Source organism: Solea senegalensis, linkage group LG6 (genome assembly GCF_019176455.1).
Source record: "Solea senegalensis isolate Sse05_10M linkage group LG6, IFAPA_SoseM_1, whole genome shotgun sequence".
Taxonomy (NCBI): domain Eukaryota; kingdom Metazoa; phylum Chordata; class Actinopteri; order Pleuronectiformes; family Soleidae; genus Solea; species Solea senegalensis.
In genome coordinates, this window is record NC_058026.1 from 118,152 (window position 1) to 140,080 (window position 21,929).

General features: G+C 44.5%; 2 protein-coding genes across 3 annotated transcripts; one reads left to right on the forward strand and one right to left on the reverse strand.

The window, feature by feature from the left end:
• Positions 1-1,049: 1,049 nt before the first annotated feature.
• On the reverse strand, positions 1,050-12,582 carry nup133 (nucleoporin 133). Its single transcript, XM_044028663.1, is given in 21 exon segments — positions 1,050-1,233; positions 1,783-1,941; positions 2,558-2,691; positions 2,817-3,080; positions 3,860-3,959; positions 4,230-4,352; positions 4,799-5,023; positions 5,103-5,197; positions 5,391-5,554; positions 5,673-5,764; positions 5,831-5,985; positions 6,093-6,184; positions 6,186-6,241; positions 6,374-6,521; positions 6,865-6,935; positions 8,111-8,266; positions 9,610-9,780; positions 9,854-10,093; positions 11,301-11,404; positions 11,496-11,611; positions 12,300-12,582. Coding segments are annotated over 21 exon segments (2,982 nt in total). The 5' UTR covers positions 12,434-12,582; the 3' UTR covers position 1,050.
• Positions 12,583-17,183: 4,601 nt separating this feature from the next.
• Positions 17,184-21,696, forward strand: taf5l (TAF5-like RNA polymerase II, p300/CBP-associated factor (PCAF)-associated factor). Of its 2 annotated transcripts, none has more exons than XM_044028664.1 (5): positions 17,184-17,325; positions 18,356-18,497; positions 19,303-19,407; positions 19,870-20,630; positions 20,751-21,696. In XM_044028664.1, the coding sequence occupies exons 2-5, from the start codon at positions 18,359-18,361 to the stop codon at positions 21,546-21,548; spliced, it is 1,803 nt and encodes a 600-aa protein (XP_043884599.1). In that variant the 5' UTR covers positions 17,184-17,325; positions 18,356-18,358; the 3' UTR covers positions 21,549-21,696. The 2 variants fall into 2 exon arrangements, with proteins under 2 accessions (XP_043884599.1, XP_043884600.1); XM_044028665.1 differs by lacking the exon at positions 17,184-17,325 and adding an exon at positions 17,332-17,506.
• Positions 21,697-21,929: the final 233 nt, after the last annotated feature.

Here is a 21,929-nt window from a genome sequence, read left to right on the forward strand (position 1 = left end):
GCAGAGATAAAGCTGCCATCTCATAAAACACTCGTAAATGCAAAGCACTTACACACTGGTGTGTGTGTGTGTGGGGGGGAGGGGGGGGGGGCATGGGTGCGTGTTACACACATGTGCTTTTCTTCCATGAAACATGTTATTGTACATGTGGAAATTTTGCTAATGGCTGCAGAGGAAGAATCACAGTCAGGTCATGTTTTATGTCACGGAAAACTCAACCATTCATCACTGATTAATCAACTACTTAAAGCTGCAGTGTGTAACTTTTGTTAATATACACAAACTTAAAAAGCAAACATTCTGTTACGGTTACTGTTAGGGTGTAAACCAAACACCAGTGTTCATAAAGATAATCAGTGACTTTAGCTTGCAGGGACACAGGAGCTGCTGGTTCGGGCTCACCTCTACTCATATGTTAGTTATGGAGGTCTACTTACATATATTAACTTGTTTTCATGGTCACATATATATGTTAGTTATGGAGGTCTACTTACATATATGAACTTGTTTTCATGATTAAAAACCCCCTAATCGCTGCAAACGAGCCGATCAAAATATCTCCTCACTGACGTTCTCGTCGCTGTTTCAGACCAAAACCACACCCCTAGAATGTGGACTGTGTTGTGATTGGCCAGCCAACGAGAGCTTTCCCACTGTCCTGTGATTGGCCAGGTACCTGGAAGTGACGTAATAGATAGGCCAGCTCTCAGATACACAGCTCCCCCTCTGGCACGGTGGATGCTCTGCATCTCAGCAGCTACAACCAGAATAGTTCTTCTTCTTCTGCGGTTGAATGTACGCAACCGGATGTGCCCGGACTAGTGCCCGCACCAGGAGGCGCTACGGTGGTGAGGATTTCTGATGACGACATCAAATTAAGGAAGTGCCGATCCGCTTCGCAGAGCGCAGGAAAACAATACAATACTATTTTCTCAGCAGTGGCTGAACTGTTGTTCTGAAACTCTAGGGTTTCATAGACGAGGTAATGACGCAGATACACACACACAAACGCAGTGTTAATTGGAGCTTCCGGTCTATGTCGCCTTTAATTTAAAAATAAATAAACAACTTTGTGTTATTACTGAAACATGTTTTACCGTCCACGTGTTTGTTGAGCTGCTCCTCGGGCAGCTCGGATGCCAGCGCCGTCAGTTTGCTGAGCGCCAGCAGCGTCTTCTTCTTCACAAAGTAACGCGCCTCAGCGTTGGCCTGGCTGTAGAGCGTCCTGTGAGCCTGTGAGGGTTTAGTTTTATTCTTTAGAGTTACCAAAGGTATCTTTGAACAGTTTATGAGACTTCAGTTTGAGAACTGTGCGTGTGTGTGTGTGTGTGAACTCATTTTCTTTTGAGACCACTGATGTGAGGACACTTTGTCCACTCATCACAACTGATATTTTTTCTAGTTTCAGGTTCAGGTGGAGTTAAAACCTGACACTTTCAACAAGGACCACAAGGGGCACAAACGCACAAGAAAACTGTCAAATCATAAACAATTCAAATTATTTTAATGGTCAAAATGTATCCTAAACTAAATAAATGAAAAAAAGCTTTCGTTAGTTACACATCCTCACAACCTCCAAGGTGGGAAAGTTTGTAAACTACCAAAGTCCAGAAAGAAAATCAGTGATTTTAGCTGCTGGTTCTCTGCTGCCTCGTGTGGTCACTTTGTGTCACTGAAGTCAAACAACTGACGTAGATTTTATTAAGCAAACCATTTGTTTAGTGGATTAAATCTGCGTAATAAACGTGTGTCTGTCTGTGTGTGTGTGTGTGTGTGTCATACACTGTGGAAGTCGTGGACGTGGATGTGGTGCAGCCAGCTCAGGTGCTGGTGAGCCTGCAGGAAGCTAGCCAGCTGCTGATGCTGCGCGGCCGGCTGAGACAGCAGCTTCCCCCTCTTCCCCTTCTCCATGTACCAACGAAACAGGAAGTCGGCAAAGTTCTGCGGGGGGCGACAGGGTGTCAGTCGTATTTCCCCAGGCTCTACTCGCCTTGGCGCGGTTTAAGTAGCGTTTCCACTAACATAGTACCTGGTCAGGGTAGGAGTCAGAAACGGTAACTATGCGATGATTGGTCAAACAGCCGGAGCACCAGAGTCACAGTTAGAGACGTCCGACACAGAAAACAAGACCAACTGTAGACCAGTTAAAACGACTTCACAATCCTAAGAACGAGGGTTCAACAACTACAGGAGTCTGGTGTGTTCAGAGACGGCACAGCTGATCACAAACCGGAGTCTGTGCTGCACTCATGGAGAAAGAACTGAACTCAAAGTTTTAATGAACTGATTCATGAAGTGATTTGATTCAGTTACACTGAAAACAACTGCTTTACAAGTCACTCGTGTGTGTGTGTGTGTGTCGCGTATAAAACAAAGTCACTGCAGTTTCACGCAGCCGTGCAGTGATGACTCCGCCCACGTTGTGTAGGTACTTTTTTGTAGTGGAGATGAAACCTAAACCGAGGCGAGGACAGCCGGTGGAAATAAGACATGGACACACTGGACTGGACTGGACGGGACTTAATGTCTCCAAATTTGAACCTCAGGATGTTCATACCTGGTCTGCGAACTTGGCCATGTAGTGCTGCAGGCGGCTCTGGTTGTCGGTCTGCTCACACATCTGCACCAGGATGTCAAAGTCGCAGTACTTCTCAGCCAGTGCTGCCACCCACTGGTACTGACCCAGCTCCACTGCAACACACACACGTCAGAACACTGGGATTAATTCATGAAAACCTGGCAACTAAAACGTTTTGGTGAGAAACTAGCCCTCTAAATGGGCGGAGCTTGTTCGCAGCCCTCAATCGTCCACTCACGCAGCGGCTGCAGCAGCTCGGAGCGCCGCTGACCGTACTCCAGCTCCAGGCTGTTGTAGCGCTCTTGTTGTGCCACCGGGGGCCGCTGCTGCTGCAGGGAGGTCAGCTGGGCCACATAGCCCCCCAGGTAGATGTCCAACAGCGCCACCAGCTGCTCGCACAGGGCGCCGCGCAGCGCAGAGTCGGCGTGCGGGTACACGGAGCGCAGGATGATCTCGTGCTGGCGAGAGATGACGGAGCGGACTCCGCCCACTCCCCCCGAGGCTGGAGGAGGGAAGACGAGGAACTTTCAGAACAAGCTCCTCCTCACTTTAAAAACTTTCCTCCATGAAGTAAAAAATGAATAATCATTAAAACTAATATTAATCCAAATTATAATCGATCATGAGCTGAAACCACTATGAAATACATAACCTGTTCACATGCTGTGTTTAAAGGCCTTTTTTCCTGCTGTGAATCTGGATATTAGCATCTTACACTGTATTGTCTACCCTCAGACAGACGTTTTAGATGCATAACGTCACGCACAAACACTTAAAAACAGCTTCTACCCATCAACCATATCTCTACTAAATGCTGCTGAAAACATGTGCAATAATTCAGTACCACTACAGTGCAATATAATAATGTGCAATATTCATCCATTTCATTCTTATAGCATAGTAGGTCATAGTATTGCATTTGTATTCATATTTCTTCTACATTTTATTTTTACATTTCTTTTACGTTTTATTTATTTTTTACTTTTATACGTAAATTCCATACCGGCACTGAATGTGGACACTTTAAATTTTGTTTGCGAGTTGGACAATGACAATAAAGTTTTCTGATTCTGATTTTAAGTGCTTTTATTGCCATTTTCTGGAGTAGAACGAGGGTAGAAGTTGATGCAGGAGCAGCTCTGGCTGTCTCCATACTGGTGAAGACCACCGGGGGCAGTATAAAGATTCAGTCTGTCAGGTTCATGTGAAACATCTGCTCGTTCTCCGTGGATTGAACGTGACAGTGAAGTCATTTTTTTATGAAATGAAATGAAACTGTACCTGTCCACGGGACGTACTCGGGCTCAGCTGCAGCATTCTCAGGAGCTCTGTACATGCAGGCCTTCGTCTCTCTGTACTGACCTGCCGCCTGAAGCATGTCCTGCGCGCACACACACACACACACACACACACAGAGTGAACGTGGTGACGATGATGCCGTCTCTAAAGTTTAAAGTTAGTTTTTTAAATCCAGACTCCTCTGAGAAAACACACTTCATCAATGTTTTGACCATTTTGAGCAACAGTTTGTTCACTCTTCAGTGACAACGCTCTCTGACCAATCACAGGGATTAGGGATTCGAAGTAGATTTTAGAATTCTAAGTAGATTTTAGAATTCACGTTGCTCTGGTGCAGCAGTGAAACCTTCACCTGGACCATGGTGTTGACGGCGAGGACGACCTCGGCCCACTGCACCGAGTCCATCGGGTTCTCCTTCAGGCTCCGATCCTCTTCCTCCAGCAGGCAGTCAAACACAGACGAGACCTGAGATACCTGAGACAGACAGACAGGCAGTCAAACACTGACGAGACCTGAGACACCCGAGACAGACAGGCAGGCAGGCAGGTCAAACACCACGAGACCCGAGACACCTGAGACAGACAGGCAGGCACAGACCTGAAACACCTGAGACAGACAGACAGGCAGGCAGGCAGTCAAACACCCACGAGACCTGAGACACCTGAGACAGACAGACAGACAGACAGACAGTGACGAGACCTGAAACACCTGAGACAGACAGACAGACAGACAGACCCACACCGAGAAGACCTGAGACAGAGACTGACAGACAGGCAGTCAAACACCGAAACCAGAGACTGACAGACAGGCAGGCAAACACCGACGAGACCTGAGACACCAGACGCAGACAGACAGAGACACAGATAGACAGACACAGATAGACACAGACAGACAGACAGAGACAGACAGGTCTCAAACACCTCTCTAAAGAAGACGTCAGCGGCGGTGAGACTCGGTGGTACAGCGGCGTTGTTCCTGTGCAGCGCGGCGGCGATGGCTCGGTTGACCAGCTCGGCGTGTTTGGCGTGGTGGTTCTTCAGCACCATGGCCGCCTGCAGCTTCTCAGCATGTTCGCACAGCAGCAGACGGGTCGCCATGGGAGACGACCTCACCGAGACCTGACCGAGCCGCTCCAGCAAACCCACCTGAGGACAGACGAGAGGATTTTGGTTTCCTCATTTGTGGGGACACCGACAGCACAACTTTGGGGGTGTGTCTCTTTACCTGGAGCAGGAAGTCCATGAAGCAGCCGTGTGCCTTCATCTTGTCTTCCAGTTGGTGGAGGATGATGAGCGACGTGAGAGGAAAGCCGACGCCCTCTGGAAGAACAGAGACATGGAATCATCAGTCTGACAGGAAGCTGCACATACTTCACCTGCTGTATGTTACATTACATTACATGTCATTTAGCAGACGCTTTTATCCAAAGCGACTTACAAAAGTGCATTTAAACATTTGGGTACAAATAAGAGCTAGAAGTAAGTAAGAGCTTCAAGTAGTATGTGTCTGTACCATCAGGGACAGACTCCGCCCAGCGGGGGTCTGACGCCGGGTAATCGTCCACCAGGTCCAGGTTGATCTGAACCACCACGCTGTCCAGCTCCGCCCCTTCTTCTCCATCATCGTCGGCGGGGAAGAGCTCGTCTGTGAGCATCTGAGCTCCCACCAGGTCGTTCCTGACAGACCAGAGACACACAAGAACAAGGACTGAAGACAGACATGCAAACCAGCGCTCAGATACACAACACAGACTTAGTGTGGAGGCAGGTGTTGTTGCTGTTGTTGATGTTTTACCGACAGAACTGGAGAAAAGCTGCTTTCAAGAGTTTGGCTTTGTCCTCCTGAGCGACGTGCTCGGCTCTGGTCGGAGTCTCCATGACTGAAACCTTTACAAAATAAACACATTATTAAATAATGTTCTGTTGAGTCTGAAGGCCCGTCTGTGGTCTAACCTCTGGAGCTGCTGCCAGTGACGAGCACAGAGATTCCTCCATGGTCTCTGGCAGGAGGGACACGCCCTCACGAGCCACCACCGCCACCAGACCACTGTTCTGAGAGAAGAAGACCGGCAGACCAGAACAGCATCCTCCTCCACACACACTATCACCTGCACGCGTGCGCACACACACACACACACACACACACAGAAACACACAGGTAAATGGTGGATCCAGAACCTGAAGGTGGATCCAGGATCATGAGAAACTTTCTCACCGGGGTAATTAAAGAGGATTTTCTCGTCAGGTGGCGCCGCCCTGCTGGTCCCCGTGGAGCAGGCGAACACCAGCTCGTGGGTGTAGATGAAGCGTGGAGCCGGGCGACTGCGGCAGCAGCAGCCTCGTGGTCTGCAGGGTGTCCTCACTCTGAGGAAAGACTTCTTTAGCATGACACACTCTTTAAAACTGCTGACAAACACACACACAGTTTGGTTTCCATGACGACAGCTGAGCTGCAGACAGACATCTGATCCTGGCAGGAACAGGACTCAGGATCACCTGGAATGGAGGGTTGTATTTGGTGACCTCCACAGTGAAGTGGTCAGAGATGGATGCTCCACTGTCCTGAAGAGTCACCAGACAGAAGTAAGACACACAAGGATAGTCTGACGGATGCCACGCTGCAGCCAGGACCACCACACCAGCTCTACACACACACACACACACACACACACACACACAGAGTCATTTCTCCAAAAGTGCACCACATTTTAGTGCTAAACACACACACACACACACAGCTGTGTACAACACAGATATTTATATTTGTAAATTAAACTTTTTTTTAGGTTTTCCAGTAAATTCTCATAAATTATCATGGAAAGTTGTTCTATTTGGAATATTTCCTAATAACATTCCCATGGTAAGTTTCCACCCATTTGCAACCTCAGGTACAATTCACACCATTCTTGATTTCCCTTTGTTTTACCCTTAAGTGTACAACACACACACACACACACGCATAGACAGACAGACACACACACACTCACTGGCTGAGCTTCATGTCCAGGTACACCACGTTGGCTCCCTCCTTCATCTCCTCGTAGTTGCTCTCTGACCCCTGGTGGTGGAGGTGAGGAGAGACATCCTTTCATGGTTTTAATCTAATGGCGCATTTCCACCGGCTCTACTCGCCTCGCCTCGCCACGGCACGGTTTACGTAGCGTTTCCACTAGCATAGTACCTGGTACCAGGTACTATTTTTAGTACCTGGTGATCGGACGAGGTTCCAAGCTTGCTTCAAAGCAGGTACTATGCGGTGATTGGTCAGACTGCTGCTGAGTCCCGTCACAGGAAGAGACGTCCCACACACAAATCAAGCCGAACAGCACCGAACTGTAGATCACTTAAAACTATTTAACAATCCTAACAACGTGGGTTAATCTCCAACAACTACCAGGGAAACCTCAATATTTAACAGGAGTCTTTTAAAGTGGAGTGGTGTATTTAGGGACAGCGCCGCTGATCGCGAGCCACAGACGTAGGAGGCTGTACTCTGGTACTCCGGAGACGTGTGGACAGAAATCAAGCCGAACAGTGCCGAATTGTAGATCAGTAAAAACTACTTAACAATCCTAAAAACATGGGTTAATCTCCAGCAACTACAGAAGTCTGGTGTAAAGTCACTAGTCACTCGTGTGTGTGTGTGTGTGTGTGTCGCATATTAAAAGAAGCCACCACAGTTTCATTAAGCCATGCAGTGGTGACTCCGCCCACGTTAAGTAGGTACTTTTTTGTTGTGGAGATGCAACCTAATCGTGCCGTGGTGAGGTGAGAAGAGCCAGTGGAAATGTGCCATAATACTCTCAATCTCAGTGGTGACGGTGTTTACTAACAGAGCTGTGAGCGCCCCCTACTGCTCAGGAAACAGACTTTAGACCCACACCAAACCCCACAGAGAAAACCAGTGATTTTAACTTCACAGCAGCAGTGGATCAACAACTCCTGCGTTCAAATCACTTCAGTGTTTCAAATCCTTTGTTCAGATAGACCTCAGTGACACAAAGTGACCACACGAGGCAGTAGAGGACCAGCAGCTAAAATCACTGATTTTCTCTCTGGACTTTGGTGTGGGAGAGTGAGTGGTTTATAAACTTCAGTTTCCTGCCTGCAGACTCAACAGAACAAACGTGATCATGTTCTTCAGATATTTAATGAATAAATACATTTATTCATTTATTTATTTTACACATTAAACACTAACAAAGTTCTGTTAAAGAACTAACTGGTACTGACCCAGATGGCGTCAGCGATGCTGTCGGTCAGAGCGCGGCGAGCGTCCCAGCTGAGCAGCTGGTGCTCCCAGCTGTCGTCCATCTCCCATTTACTCAGACTGGAGCTGGTCAGTGTGTACAGGCAGCTGGCTCCACCCTCCCATAGCACGGCATGGAGCTGCAGAGAGAGAGAACAGAAGCGGGCCAGACGACGCGTCAGTATCTTTCCTAATCTGCATAAAATAAGTTAAATAAACGCCGTGTGTGTGTGTGTGTTGAACGATACCCATGGTACCCCGCGGTGCCAAATCGTAACGGTTCCTACTATACTAGAAATTCTACACGACGGTACTACCGTGGATTACTATACTACCAGTGCCAGTTTTTGCTACATTGCCTCTACTCTCCTCCCGGCTTTTCGATACGATAGGCTGTTTCCGCACACTGGGTCCGCCCGTATGTTAGCTGATTGGCTGTTCGTGTGTTTCTGCCGGCAAGAACGAACTCCATGAAGACAGCTCCGCTTCGATAGAAAATCGTTTCAAAACAAACATCAAGCTAAAGTTGTCTTGCCCAGACGCGCACACCGCTTTCAGTCACAAACACGAGACAACACACTCACCATGGCAGAAGCACCGGGCCCGAGCGGCGAGTCTGCCGTGTCGTCGGCGTCAGTGGCACCGCTAACTTTGCTCAATAAAAAAAACAAACTCCAAAAGTCACATTTGGAACTATTTTGGCTTTAAACGAGGCACAGACGGTAAAGCAATAGACGATGGCCGTCCACTGTGCAGGCGCTGCCACCAAGCTATAGGAGCCAAAAGAGGGAACACATCCAACCTCATAAAACACCTGCAGTGTCGTCACCCACATTTATGTGTCGAATACCAGGTTAGTATTGGCTAATATTAGGCTATATGCTCCGTGTACAGGCTGAGGAATGAAGAGTTAAAGGATGTCAAAGTATAAAGCCCATAGAAAAGCCATAAAAATAGAGTTTTCACAGGGAATCAGTTCCTGTTTATTGTATTTTGTCCTCTATGGTTTATTATGTTGGAAAATAAGCATTATTGTCAAATACATTTTTTTATCTGAATTTGATTACTTATATTGGTTAAACATAAATGAATGTGCAAAGGAAACTGAATGATTATATATATATATACACACATGTATATATATATATATATATACATATATATATATGTTTATCATACAACATTATAAGTAATTAATAAGTATTTATAACTTTTACAAATACATTGCAGTTCATAAAAATAATAATAATCAAAAAAGGCCGCAGTATCGCAATAATACCCGGAACCGTGATACTTTGTCTGGCTTTGTCGGGGTTACTCATTTTTGTATCATGACAACTCTATTAATATGTAACCATGGAAACAGCTGATTTGGGCACAACAAGAAAACCACAGTGTGTAAACTTTGTTCTGGGCATGTAGCAAAGTACAGGACGTAGATGTAACCATGACAACAATAATCCTAATGGAGAGTGTGACTCACCGTGTCGTTGGCCGGCGGGGACAGGATCCCGAACAGACTGGACACGCGGCGTCCGATCCCGGACAGCACGCCCTGACCCTGCAGCAGCGCTCGCCACTGAAGCTTCCCTGAAGAGTCGGCACTCGCCCTCAGCAGGCGATTCCTCACCGAGGACAGGACGAAGCTTCCGCCCTGAGAGGAAGGAGAGTCAGGTTGTAGATCGCGCACAGACACTGGAATAAAAACTCACCGCACACTCACTCACTCTGACAGCGACGACAAAGTTGCAGAGGTCTCCCAGGTCCACGTCTGTCTCCGTGTATTTGCCCTCGTGAGCCAGGCTGGGCCAGTAGCGAGCGGTTCCCTCTGTGGTCACCGCCACGACGGAGACGGACTGAGCGCTGGCCGTCTCAAGAGAGGCAGCGGTGGCGGCCGTGACGGCCACGAGGTCAGCGGTGTGGCTGTACTCGCTGACGGGCAGCTGGAGCTCTTTACACACAGACAGCTACAGAGGATTAAAGAGTTCAAACTGTGAATGACAACATCACCACGAGGGAGGTCCTTTTAAAATGTGGCACTATTGAGGGAGGAAGGATTTTATTTTAAGGCACAGATTATGTTTTTAACAGATTTTCGATTTATTAATCCAACGACTTCTGTGATCAATTAATAGGTTCTCGGTTCTCTCACTTTTCAGTAGAACTGGAATCAACCAAAGAAATTCATGGACGACTGAAGCCCTGAAATTTGGACTCTAAATGGACTAGTCGGGGGCGTGGGGGGGCTGACGGCTCTGAAAGGGTTTTGCATCTCGTGCATCTGCAAAATATACTATATATTAGAGCTGCAACTAACGATTATTTTAATAATCAATGAATCTGTCGATTATTTTCTCGATTAATCGTTTGGTCAATAAAATATCAGAAAACCTGAAAAATGTTGATCGGTGTTCGTCAAACCTGGAAATGATGATGTTCTCAAATGTCTTGTTTTGTCCACAAAATCAAAGATCAAAATCAAATTAACCACAGACTGTATGAAATGAACACTGCAAAAAGTCGACAGATTTTGAGTCGAACCAGAACGTATGGACTGATTTATCATCAATGAAAATAATCGTAGGTCTTGCAATAAAATCCAGGTCAGTTTAAGTCTACAATGTCTTCCGAACATGTTCATGTCTTTATCTCACTGTGAGACACACTTTACCAACAGGAAACTGAAGTTTATAAACCACTCACTCTCCCACACCAAAGCCCACAGAAAAAAATCAGTGATTTTAGCCTGTGGGGACACAGGAGCTGCTGGTCCTCTGCTGCCTCGTGTGGTCACTTTGTGTCACTGAGGTCAATCTGAACAAAGGATTTTGTGATGTTAAAATCACTGATTTTCTCTATGAGGTTTGGAGAGCGAGTGGTTTACAAACTTCAGTTTCCTGCCTCACAGTGGGATAAAGACATTGTAGACTTAAACTGATTTAATGAAGGGGCTAAAACCTGTCCCTGCGTGCAGCCATGTTCAGTGAGTGAGTTCTTCTGCCATTTTTGCCAAGATAACTTTTTCAATCTCTGGCAGTTACTCAACTGTTTAGGAATCACATAGGGCAATAGGCGGGGCACACACTGGACAGATCACAGTTTAGGAGTTACAGTGATGAGAAGAACACATGACACAGTCTGTGACGACAGGACGCAGCAGAGGCTGAACTGTACCTTGGCTACCGCAGTCTGGCAGATCTTCCAGATGATCAGCCTCTCTCCACAGACCATCCAGGCCCAGCCGCTCTCGTCCACCTTCACCGAGATCTGGTCATCGGCTACACACAGACACACACACACACACACACACAGACGTCAACAACGCAGGCGGACAAACATGACAGAGGTTTTGGTTTTTTGTCTTTTTACCATCAGCCATAGTCAGAGCTTCCATCACTTTGACGGGCAGCGATGAGCCAAAAGTCTGGACGTCGTAGTGGACGGATTCTGCAGAAGCGAGGTTCTGCACTCGGGTCGGCGTTGACCTGGCGACAGAGGAGATAAATAGAATAGAATATATACTTTATTAATCCCCTTCGGGAAATTATTTCTCTGCATTTGACCCATCCTAGAATTAGGAGCAGTGGGCTGCCACACTGAGTAGCACCCAGGGAGCAATGGGGGTTGGGTACCTTGCTCGGCAAGTTACCGTTGTACGCTGTTGTACTACTGTAAACAGTACAGGGACCTGGGGCCCGTTTCAGAAATATATGAATATATATATATATATATATATATATAAATATATATATACATACATAGATATATATACATACATAAATATATATATACATACATATACTGTATATATACACACACACACACTCATATGTATACAATTTAATTAAAACAAATCCGAAAGTTGTATTTACCTTTGCTCTGCTAAACTAGACCAGATTTGTAAAGTCCAGATGTTTTGGTTTTAATACATGTGAAAAAAATTTTTACAAAATAAAAAGAATGTGTTGCAATAAATTTATTTTGAAAACAAACCAGAAAGCGTGTTATACATTGCATTTAGCGTTAAGCTAACCCACATTTGACCTGGTCTAATGTGGTCTAGATATTGGAGGATGTGTTATTAAATAGTCTTCGGTTTGTCCAAGTAAGTAAACTAATCCAGATTTGAGTGTCACGGTGCTGTAAATATCGTGTGGTACTCGTCTCGCTCACCTCGCCGACAGAGGCGTCCTCCTCGGGGAGAAGAGCAAACTGTTCGCGGCTCCGGAGACGCTCTTTCGGGCGGCGGCACGGCTCTGCTGCTGCTGCCGGCGGCCCGAGCCCGCGGCGGAGCGGGGACTGAACATGCTGCGACACCGAGTACCGACTCACAACGGCCGGGTGAAGTTTGAACCGACGACGGGAGCAAGATTTAAGGACACAACACACACACACACACACACACGCGCACTCCGGGTTCTGTAATTCTGAGGCTGCTCGGAATAACGCGCGGTGCAGTCGCGAGAAAATGACGTCAACGCCCACCCGTTCAAAAAATCTTTATTAACAAAGTGAACAATTACAAAAAACATATTGATAAAGACCTCGAGTAGGGAAGAGGTTTATTTTCTTTGGAAACAAAATTTAAAAAATCCAAAGCAGAATTTAGAGATAAATTCAGAAAAGTCATAAATCTGTGAAAAATGGTCAGGACTTTACAAAAATTAGAAGAGAAAAGTAAAAAATTCCTGTGGGAATTATACTGAGGAAAAAGTCAGATTTCTGAGCCAAATTCTGAGAATTCTGGAAAAAATGGTCAGGACTTTAATCTCAGAATTAGGAGACAAACGTCTGAATTCTGAGGGGAAAAAAGTCAGGATTCTGACTAATCTGAGAAGTGAGCAAATCTGAACTGTGGCTAAAACTTTATTTCCGAGTAATGCATTATAATGACTTAGTATCTCAAAATAATGAGATACACGGGGTGGAGTGGCTCAGTGGTTAAGACCGGTACCCTGTGTGCAAAAGACATGGTGGTCGCAAGTTTGACTCCACCCCTGGCTGATTGTACTCAATTCCCTTGTAAATCGCTTTGGATTAAAGTGTCTGCTAAATGAAATGTAATGTAATACAGTAGTATATATTGAATTAGTATCTCAAAATAATGAGATGGTATCTCAAAATAATGAGATGGTATCTCAAAATAATGAGATAATATCTCAAAATAATGACTTAGTATCTCAAAATAATGAGATAGTATCTGTAGAACTTTCTAGCAGGCAAAGCTATTTGTCTTTCATTCTATTTATCTGTTCATTGTTGTAATTGGTATCAAAGCACTGTTGCCTTTCAATTGCCTTTAAGGTGCATCATCAAAGCCATGTTTTGTTATATATCGCCTTCCTATGCGCCTTTGTAAATCTATCTATCATCAGAACCTGTACGACTTGTCAGTTTTACAACCTAACTTCAAGCTAACTTCAAACTGATAACTGTCTAACTGCTAACTGACTGCTGCTTAACTGTGTATGTGGAATAAGCCTTCAAAAAGACAGTCGAGTTGTGCCCGCCGTACTTGTTCTGGTTACCCTTTCCAGAAGAGAGTATTGAGCTGAAAGGATCAGCCAGCATAAATCTGGACAGTATCTCAAAATAATTAAGATAGTATCGCAATATATTGACTTATTATCTCAAAATAATGAGATGGTATCTCAAAATAATGAGATGGTATCTCAAAATAATGAGATGGTATCTCAAAATAATGACTTATTATCTCAAAAGGGTTAGGGTTAGAGAGAGAAAGAGACAAGGTTAATGACATATAAAAAGGCATATTCATACTGATCCAGGTTTCCCTGAACCAGCTCTAACTATAAGCTTTATCAAAAAGGAAATGTTTAAGTTTAACTTCAAATACAGAGAGAGGCTCCGCCTCCCGAACTGTCATTGGGAGCTGGTTCCACAGGAGAGGAGGAGCCTGGTAACTAAAGGCTCTGCCTCCCATTCTGCTCTTACAGACTCTGGGAACCACAAGTAAACCTGTATTTTGTGACTTAAGTGGTCTATTAGGGTGATAGGGTAAGACTAGGTCTTTCAGGTATGAAGGGGCCTGACCATTAAGCGCTTTGTACGTGAGGAGGAGGATTTTTAAATTGAATTCTAAACTGTGGGTGGAGCCAGTGTAGAGAAGCTAACACTGGAGTTATATGGTCTCTCTTTCTAGTTCCTGACAGAGCTCGTGCTGCAGCATTTTGAATGAACTGAAGGATTCTAACACACTTGATGAAACATCCTGATAATAAGGAGTTACAGTAATCTAATCTAGATGTAACAAAAGCATGAACTAGTTTTTCAGCGTCCTGTAAAGACAGAATGTTTCTAATTTTCATAATGTTCCGCAGGTGGAAGAAGGCTGTTCTGGAAATGAGTTTTATGTGTGAATCAAATGACATTTCCTGGTCAAAAGTAACTCCAAGGTTCCTCACAGTGGAACTGGAAGCCATGGTGATGTCATCTAAAGTGACAATGTGATCAGAAAATAATGACTTATTATCTCAAATCAAAATGAGACTTAGTTCTCAAAAATAATGAGATAGTATCTCAAAATAATGACTTAGTATTTCAATATATTGACTTAAGCCTAGCATCACAAAGTCTTATATACTAGCTAGCTGTCATTGCTAACTGGTTTTGGAGCACATTAATTAAATGTTCAATTGCCGACTTTACTAGATATTTGTTCTTAACAACCAGCATTGTGAGAATTTTAAAATCAGGTTTGGAAAAAAGTTAAGACACTTTTTTTCTTTTCCGTGTGTTAGGTTTTATTGCATCTTGCTCGCCAGTCTATTACAAAATGGCTTTATCAGCATAATAACAGTTACTGTAAGTGTAACTAATAGTAACTAGAATGACACTCAAAGAGATGCAACACCTGTGTGTGAGCTTGCTCAAAATAAAAATGTAAAAATTATAATCTACGCATGCTGCTCTTTTATACCTTTGTTGTTAAGGCAATATGAAGCTACGAAAGCATCAACCTATAATTTATGACAGTGTCACTAATGTATCCACCCTACAAGCCTGTATTTCAGATGGAATGTACAACAAACAATTAAGGGCATATTTGTATACAATGATAGGCCGACTTAGCTGAAGCTTCTTCTCTATTCCCCCAACCCATTAATAATCATTTGAAAAAGTCTTAGATAAAGGTCAGTAATTTCATACACATCATTAGGCATTGCATGGTTGTGCTCAGCCATAAATTCATTACATAAGTGAAATACATCCTCATCACAAGGATAGTCCTTAAAAATACAGTCCTCTCGACATATTTCTATCTTCATTTGATCAGCCGGTTGCAAAAAATACTGAGACCCATAAAGATTGGGAACTACATAGATTACTTAAGGGCGGCCATTTTGGAGTCTGAAGGCTTGGTTTGATATTATGCGATTCCTCCAAGAGCACTAAAATTTCACAATTTGTGAATCCACATCTAAAGTAGTCTTCAATTATATTATCCATTTAGGTCTGCTAAGCCTTGTCTCAACCACTTGCTTCTGTTGCTTTGGCGCATATGAGGAAACAAGTCATTATTTTGAGATAGTATCTCATTATTTTGAGATACTATCTCAATATATTGAGATACTAAGTCATTATTTTGAGATACTATCTCAATATATTGAGATACTATCTCAATATATTGAGATGCTAAGTCATTATTTTGAGATACTATCTCAATATATTGAGATGCTAAGTCATTATTTTGAGATACTATCTCAATATATTGAGATGCTAAGTCAATATATTGAGACGCTAAGTCATTATTTTGAAATAGTATCTCATTATTTTGAGATACTATCTCAATATATTGAGATGCTAAGTCATTATTTTGAGATACTATCTCAATATATTGAGATGCTAAGTCATTATTTTGAGATACTATTTCAATATATTGAGATGCTAAGTCATTATTTTGAAATAGTATCTCATTATTTTGAGATACTATCTCAATATATCGAGATACTAAGTCATTATTTTGAGATACTATCTCAATATATTGAAATAGTATCTCAAAATAATGACTTAGCATCTCAATATATTGAGATGCTAAGTCAATATATTGAGATGCTAAGTCATTATTTTGAAATAGTATCTCATTATTTTGAGATACTATCTCAATATATTGAGATGCTAAGTCATTATTTTGAGATACTATCTCAATATATTGAGATGCTAAGTCATTATTTTGAGATACTATTTCAATATATTGAGATGCTAAGTCATTATTTTGAAATAGTATCTCATTATTTTGAGATACTATCGCAATATATTGAGATGCTAAGTCATTATTTTGAGATACTATCTCAATATATTGAGATACTATCTCAATATATTGAGATGCTAAGTCAATAAATTGAGATGCTAAGTCAATATATTGAGATACTAAGTCATTATTTTGAGATACTAAGTCATTATAGTGAATTACAGGATCTTTTTTTTCCATCACACTGGAGAAAATGGGCTCCCACTGCTTAACCAGTTAGAACAAATGTTGAAACAAACTAGTTGAAACAAATGGCGGCTGAGCGGGAGAGTAGCATCCAGCTCCAGCCCTGGAGAACAACACCCTGGCGTAAGAACGACACCCTGGCGTGACGGAAGTACTCTGGTGTGACAAGTTTTTTTTTTTTTTTCATCAACCAATTCATATCATATACAATTGTAAATATAAGCCATAGCGTACAGCACTCATGACGCCCAGCCTGCGACCTTTACATTACATTACATGTCATTTTGACATGTAATGTAATGTACTGAGCCACGCCACCCTTTAAAAGCGGTAATTACAATAAATAACATTTTATTACAATTTTAAGCTACAGAACCTTCAAAATCTTAAAAAATGGTTACTGACATGTCATACCTTTACAATAAAGGTTTTTATTTGTTATTGTGTGAACGGTAATTACTGTCTAAATAGAGTTTAAAAAATAATAATAATAAATCTAAAATTCTGAGGTAACTTCCGTCACACTGTACTTCCGTCATGCCAGGGTGTTGTTCTCTAGTTCTCCGGGAGTGGGAGGGACTGTGAGGTGGAGAGGGGGCGGACCGGGGGCGGACCGAACCACCGAGCGATTCACGAGCGCAGGCAGCGGCCTAGCCTCAGCTGGACCCGGGGGACCGTGAAAAGCCAGTCGCCGTGACTCGCACAGCAACCGCGGACGGGAGAAGCGCGCCACGATATGCAGTGAGTTAAGGGCGTCCACTCATACCCGGTGCGGCCACAGGAACCGGAGCCGTGCCGCTAAAAGTGCGGAGCCGCCAGGCCGCGGCTAAATTAGCCGGTTAGCTCCGGAGGAGGCTAAGGCTCAGCTAACGTGGGAACCTGGCAACTTTTTGAGTCCGGGTTAGGTTACGGTTTGACCCGGGTTAGGCTTTTGCTCAGCTTCATATATGTTCACAGTGGTTTTGTTTATTAATGTATTGTTTTTAACCCAGATATAAATGCGTCAACTTGCTGCTTTGCTAATTAGTTAGCAGCCGGGGAGATGATGTTTTACGTGCAAAGGATCAAAGTTGTAACTCATTATTCAGTACAGTAAATAACCTTTCTCATACATTTATTTACGTTTTCCATAACATGCTTAAATCCACCTCTTGGACATGTTTAAATATTAAAAACTATATAGGTTTTATAGAAATGGTAGAGAAAATGAATGAAACACTTTTATTGTGATTTTTCTCAGTTGCTGATAATAATTGTTTCCGTCACAGTTCTCTTGAAAACATTAATTGTAATTTGATATTATTGTTGTTGTGATTATTGTGAAAAGATTCTTTAATGTAGTATGTTTTTTAACTTTACGCCCCTGAATGCGAATCTGCGGAGCTTCCTGTGGTTCGTAAAGTGCAAGTTGTCAAAAATGTTTTTGCGAATTTAATAAAAAGTTTTGATTTTAAAATAATAATGTCAAGTTTCGATAACATGATTCAAAGGATGAAAAATTACGACCCTTAAATGAGATTAAGTTTATGTTTATTATGTGACATATTAATCATTTTCCTTATTCAAAATTATCCCTATCATGGATAATGACAAATTTATTGTAGGAGCTTTTTATTGTGATAAAACTAATACCTGTTTATTAATTAATACTCTTTCTGCTTTCCCTAAAACCTTTGACAAGGTAAACATGTTTTAAAGACATGTTCCATCCATGTATTTAAACAATAAATGAAAACTGGCCCAAGCTTTTGTGTTCTCTTTGATTTTCCAGGTCATGAAGCGGGGTCGCACTGAGCAGATCCAGTACGCCGTGGCTCAGTACCTGAAGAGGAGGCAGTATGTGGACACTGATGGCTCCCTGAAGGGAGCCAAACTCTTCCAGTCAGCGGAGGAAATGGCTGCCAGCCTCACAGGTGAGCAGCTGCTCTCACAGAACACACCATCACTCTGTACGATGGATGTGTTGTTATTGGGACTTTCTAAGAATTCTGCTCAAACTTTAGGAAATAGTCACAAGAGGCTCCGTGTAAGTATCAGTCAAAAAAGGACATCATTTACTTTAATAAAAAGGAACATGACATGGACACTCAGTGAAAACATGGCTGCCAGTAGATTTTAGCCACTTAATAATAGACTCACCTAATAAAATGAGGTTAATTCTGATCTGAAGAACGATGTTTGTTAAAATCACTGATTTTCTCTGAGCTTTGGTGTGGGAGAGAAGGCAGTCGAATATTCCATACTGTGTATATTCTTGCTAGATGTGTATATTCTATAATGTGCATTCTATTTTTTACATTCCATATCTTATATTGTAATTTTCTTTTTTGGTAATGCAACTTACTGAATTAAAAAAATGTGAAATGTTGTAAAACACTCACTCTCCCACACGCACTCACACTCACTCTCCCCCACACACTCACTCTCCCCCACACACACACACACACTCACAGCTCCTGTGTCCCTGCAGCTAAAATCACTGATTTTCTTTATGGACTTTGGTGTGGGAGAGTGAGTGGTTTACAGACTTCAGTTTCCTGTTGGAAAAGTGTCACAGTGAGATACAGACGTGATCATGTTCTTAAAGACGTGGCAGACTTGAGCATGTGCACTGTGATGCTAATCGTCTTCTATGACATGTACAGTTTTAACAATGAAGAATGTTTGACTTAAATGAACGGTGTTTTGTTTTTCCTGCTGTTCTGGTTCTGTGAGCAGTGCAGACGGAGTCGGGTTGTGTCAACATCGTCTCTGCTGCTCCCTGTCACTCAGATCCACAGCAGTATGAGACTCAGTTCTCCAGACTGCGCTCCTTCCTGTCAGGTACCACTTCCGCAGTCCTGCAGCACACTCACTGGAATCCTCGCATAGCGTGCGCGTGTGTGTGTGCGTGCGTGTGTGCGCGTGCGTGTGTGCATGCGTGTGTGCGTGTGTGCCGACAAATTCACATGACAAGGTTTTTATGACCCAAATAAATGTCCTCCAATGTCTTGATTTTGTCCACAATTGTTTGATCCAGTTTTTAATGAAAGCACACAATCTGGAGCTTGTTTTTGTTATAATACCTGTCATAAATGCACATACATCAGTTATTTAGATTTTTACATGTGAAAATGTTCTGGTTTCTTTGCTCCATAAAACAAAGAGAATCATTCTCCATCATCTTGGTTTGTGGACAAAAATAAGTAAAACTCATCACAGCTGATTAATCCTCTCAAACAATGATTTGGTCGACCTCTAGATCATTGAATTAAACACAAATATCTTTAATTTTCTCTAAATCAGACACGGAGATTCCCTGGGCGAAGGAGGTGAGCAGCGTCCTCTACCCGCTCTTCGTCTACCTCCACCTGGACATGGTGCGCTGCGGCCTGAAGGGGGCAGTAGACGGTTTCTACAGTCGTTTCCACGGCGCCTTCCTTCAGGACGGCGAACAGCGGGCCACCGTGGAGCAGCTCCGCCACGTCCTCACTGCTCAGGATGTCGTGGCCAATCCCAAGCTGAGCGCTTTCCTGGAGCACAAGTATGTGATTCACCTGACGGAGCCGGCCTACGGCTACCTGCTGCGTTACCTGCAGAGCGAGGACAACAGCGCCCTCTGCAGGGCCCTCAGCACACACCTGCAGCTGGAGGTCACCGCCTCCAGGCGAACGGACTACCAGCTGTACGGAGCCGTGGGCGTGGCCACTGCCACACCAAACTCCGCCTCCTCCTGGGCGGGTGTTGACGGTGCAGAGGGCGGGGAGGGAGTGGAGGTCCCTGCCGGGATCCCACAGAGTGAGACGGCCCTGGAGGCACTGCAGGACTGCATCAAGAAGGTCCGCGAAGGCCCGCCCTCGCTCACCACCGTGTGTTTCTACGCCTTCCACCACACAGAGCAGATGCTGAACACGGCCGAGGTGTCGGCCGACAGCCGGCTACTCGCCGCGGGCTTCGACTGCTCCACGGTGAAGCTGTGGAGTCTCCTCGCCAGAAAACTCAAGGCCAAAGCTCATCGGGCCGACGTGTCACGCATCCACCTGGCCTGCGACGTCCTGGAGGAGGAGGTAAGGCGGTGCAGCTAACGTTAGCCTGTGTGTGTGAAATCTACTAAAAGTCCAATTTTTTTAATCAAACCGATGGAAGCGCTCATCTAAAACATTACGATTGTCCCCGTCTGTCCTCAGGTGGACGAGGAGGACGTCTGCGGCAGCGAGATAAAGACACTGCGAGGTCACAGTGGCCCCGTCTTCCGCACCTGCTTCCTGACGGACAGCTCCGGCCTCCTGTCCTGCTCTGAGGACACCACTGTCCGCTACTGGGACCTGGGCAGCTTCACCAACACTGCGCTCTACCGGGGCCACGCCTACCCAGTGTGGGACGTGGACGTCAGCCCCTGCAGCCTCTACTTCGCCAGCGGCTCCCACGACCGCACCGCCCGCCTCTGGACCTTCTCCCGCACGTACGCGCTGCGCCTCTATGCCGGCCACCTTGCCGACGTCGACTGTGTCAAATTCCACCCAAACTCCAACTACCTGGCCACCGGATCCACAGACAAAACTGTGCGGCTGTGGAGCACCCAGCAGGGGGCGTCTGTGCGCCTCTTCACTGGCCACCGCGGCCCCGTGCTCTCTCTGACTTTCTCACCTAACGGTAAGTACTTGGCGTCGGCGGGCGAGGACCAGCGGGTGAAGCTGTGGGACTTGGCGTCCGGGACGCTGTTCAAGGACTTGCGTGGACACACGGACAGCGTCACCAGCCTGTCTTTCAGCCCGGACAGCAGCCTGGTGGCATCGTCCTCCATGGACAACTCGGTGCGGGTGTGGGACGTCCGTAACTCCCACTGTGGGACGCCGGCCGACGGCTCGTCCAGTGAATTGGTGGGATTGTACACGGGCAACGCCAGCAATGTCCTCAAAGTCCAGTTCATGGCCTGTAACCTGCTGCTGGTGACGGGGACAGCACATGAGAAGACAGAGCAGTAGACACGGACCAGAGACCTCAGCAGAGGTCCTCAGTAGTTTGTGGTGAAAAGAAGTTTTTTTTCTATCTTTTGTCAGAAGCATTTCCACTTAAAATATCTCGTGTTCTTTCACCTTGATGTCAGTATTAAAGAGTAACGATGACCATTAACAGGTGTGAGTTTAAAATATGACTGTGAGGGATCATTCATGTATTCATACCTGGGATTTAACTGCCTTAATAATTACCACAACGACCATAAATGACCATTAGAAGCAACCTTAAAATTACCTCAAATATGTTAAATGACCACAAAAACAACCACAAAATGACGACAAAGATGTTAAATGACCACAAAAACAACCACAAAATGACGACAAAGATGTTAAATGACCACAAAAACA

What these genes read in the sequence shown, in the direction of transcription:
- taf5l (XM_044028664.1), top strand. Translation starts at nt 18,359, where the DNA reads ATGAAGCGGGGTCGCACTGAGCAGATCCAGTACGCCGTGGCTCAGTAC. An exon ending in AATGGCTGCCAGCCTCACAG is followed by an intron (nt 18,498 to 19,302) that starts GTGAGCAGCTGC and finishes TTCTGTGAGCAG; the next exon opens with TGCAGACGGAGTCGGGTTGT. An exon ending in GCGACGTCCTGGAGGAGGAG is followed by an intron (nt 20,631 to 20,750) that starts GTAAGGCGGTGC and finishes GTCTGTCCTCAG; the next exon opens with GTGGACGAGGAGGACGTCTG.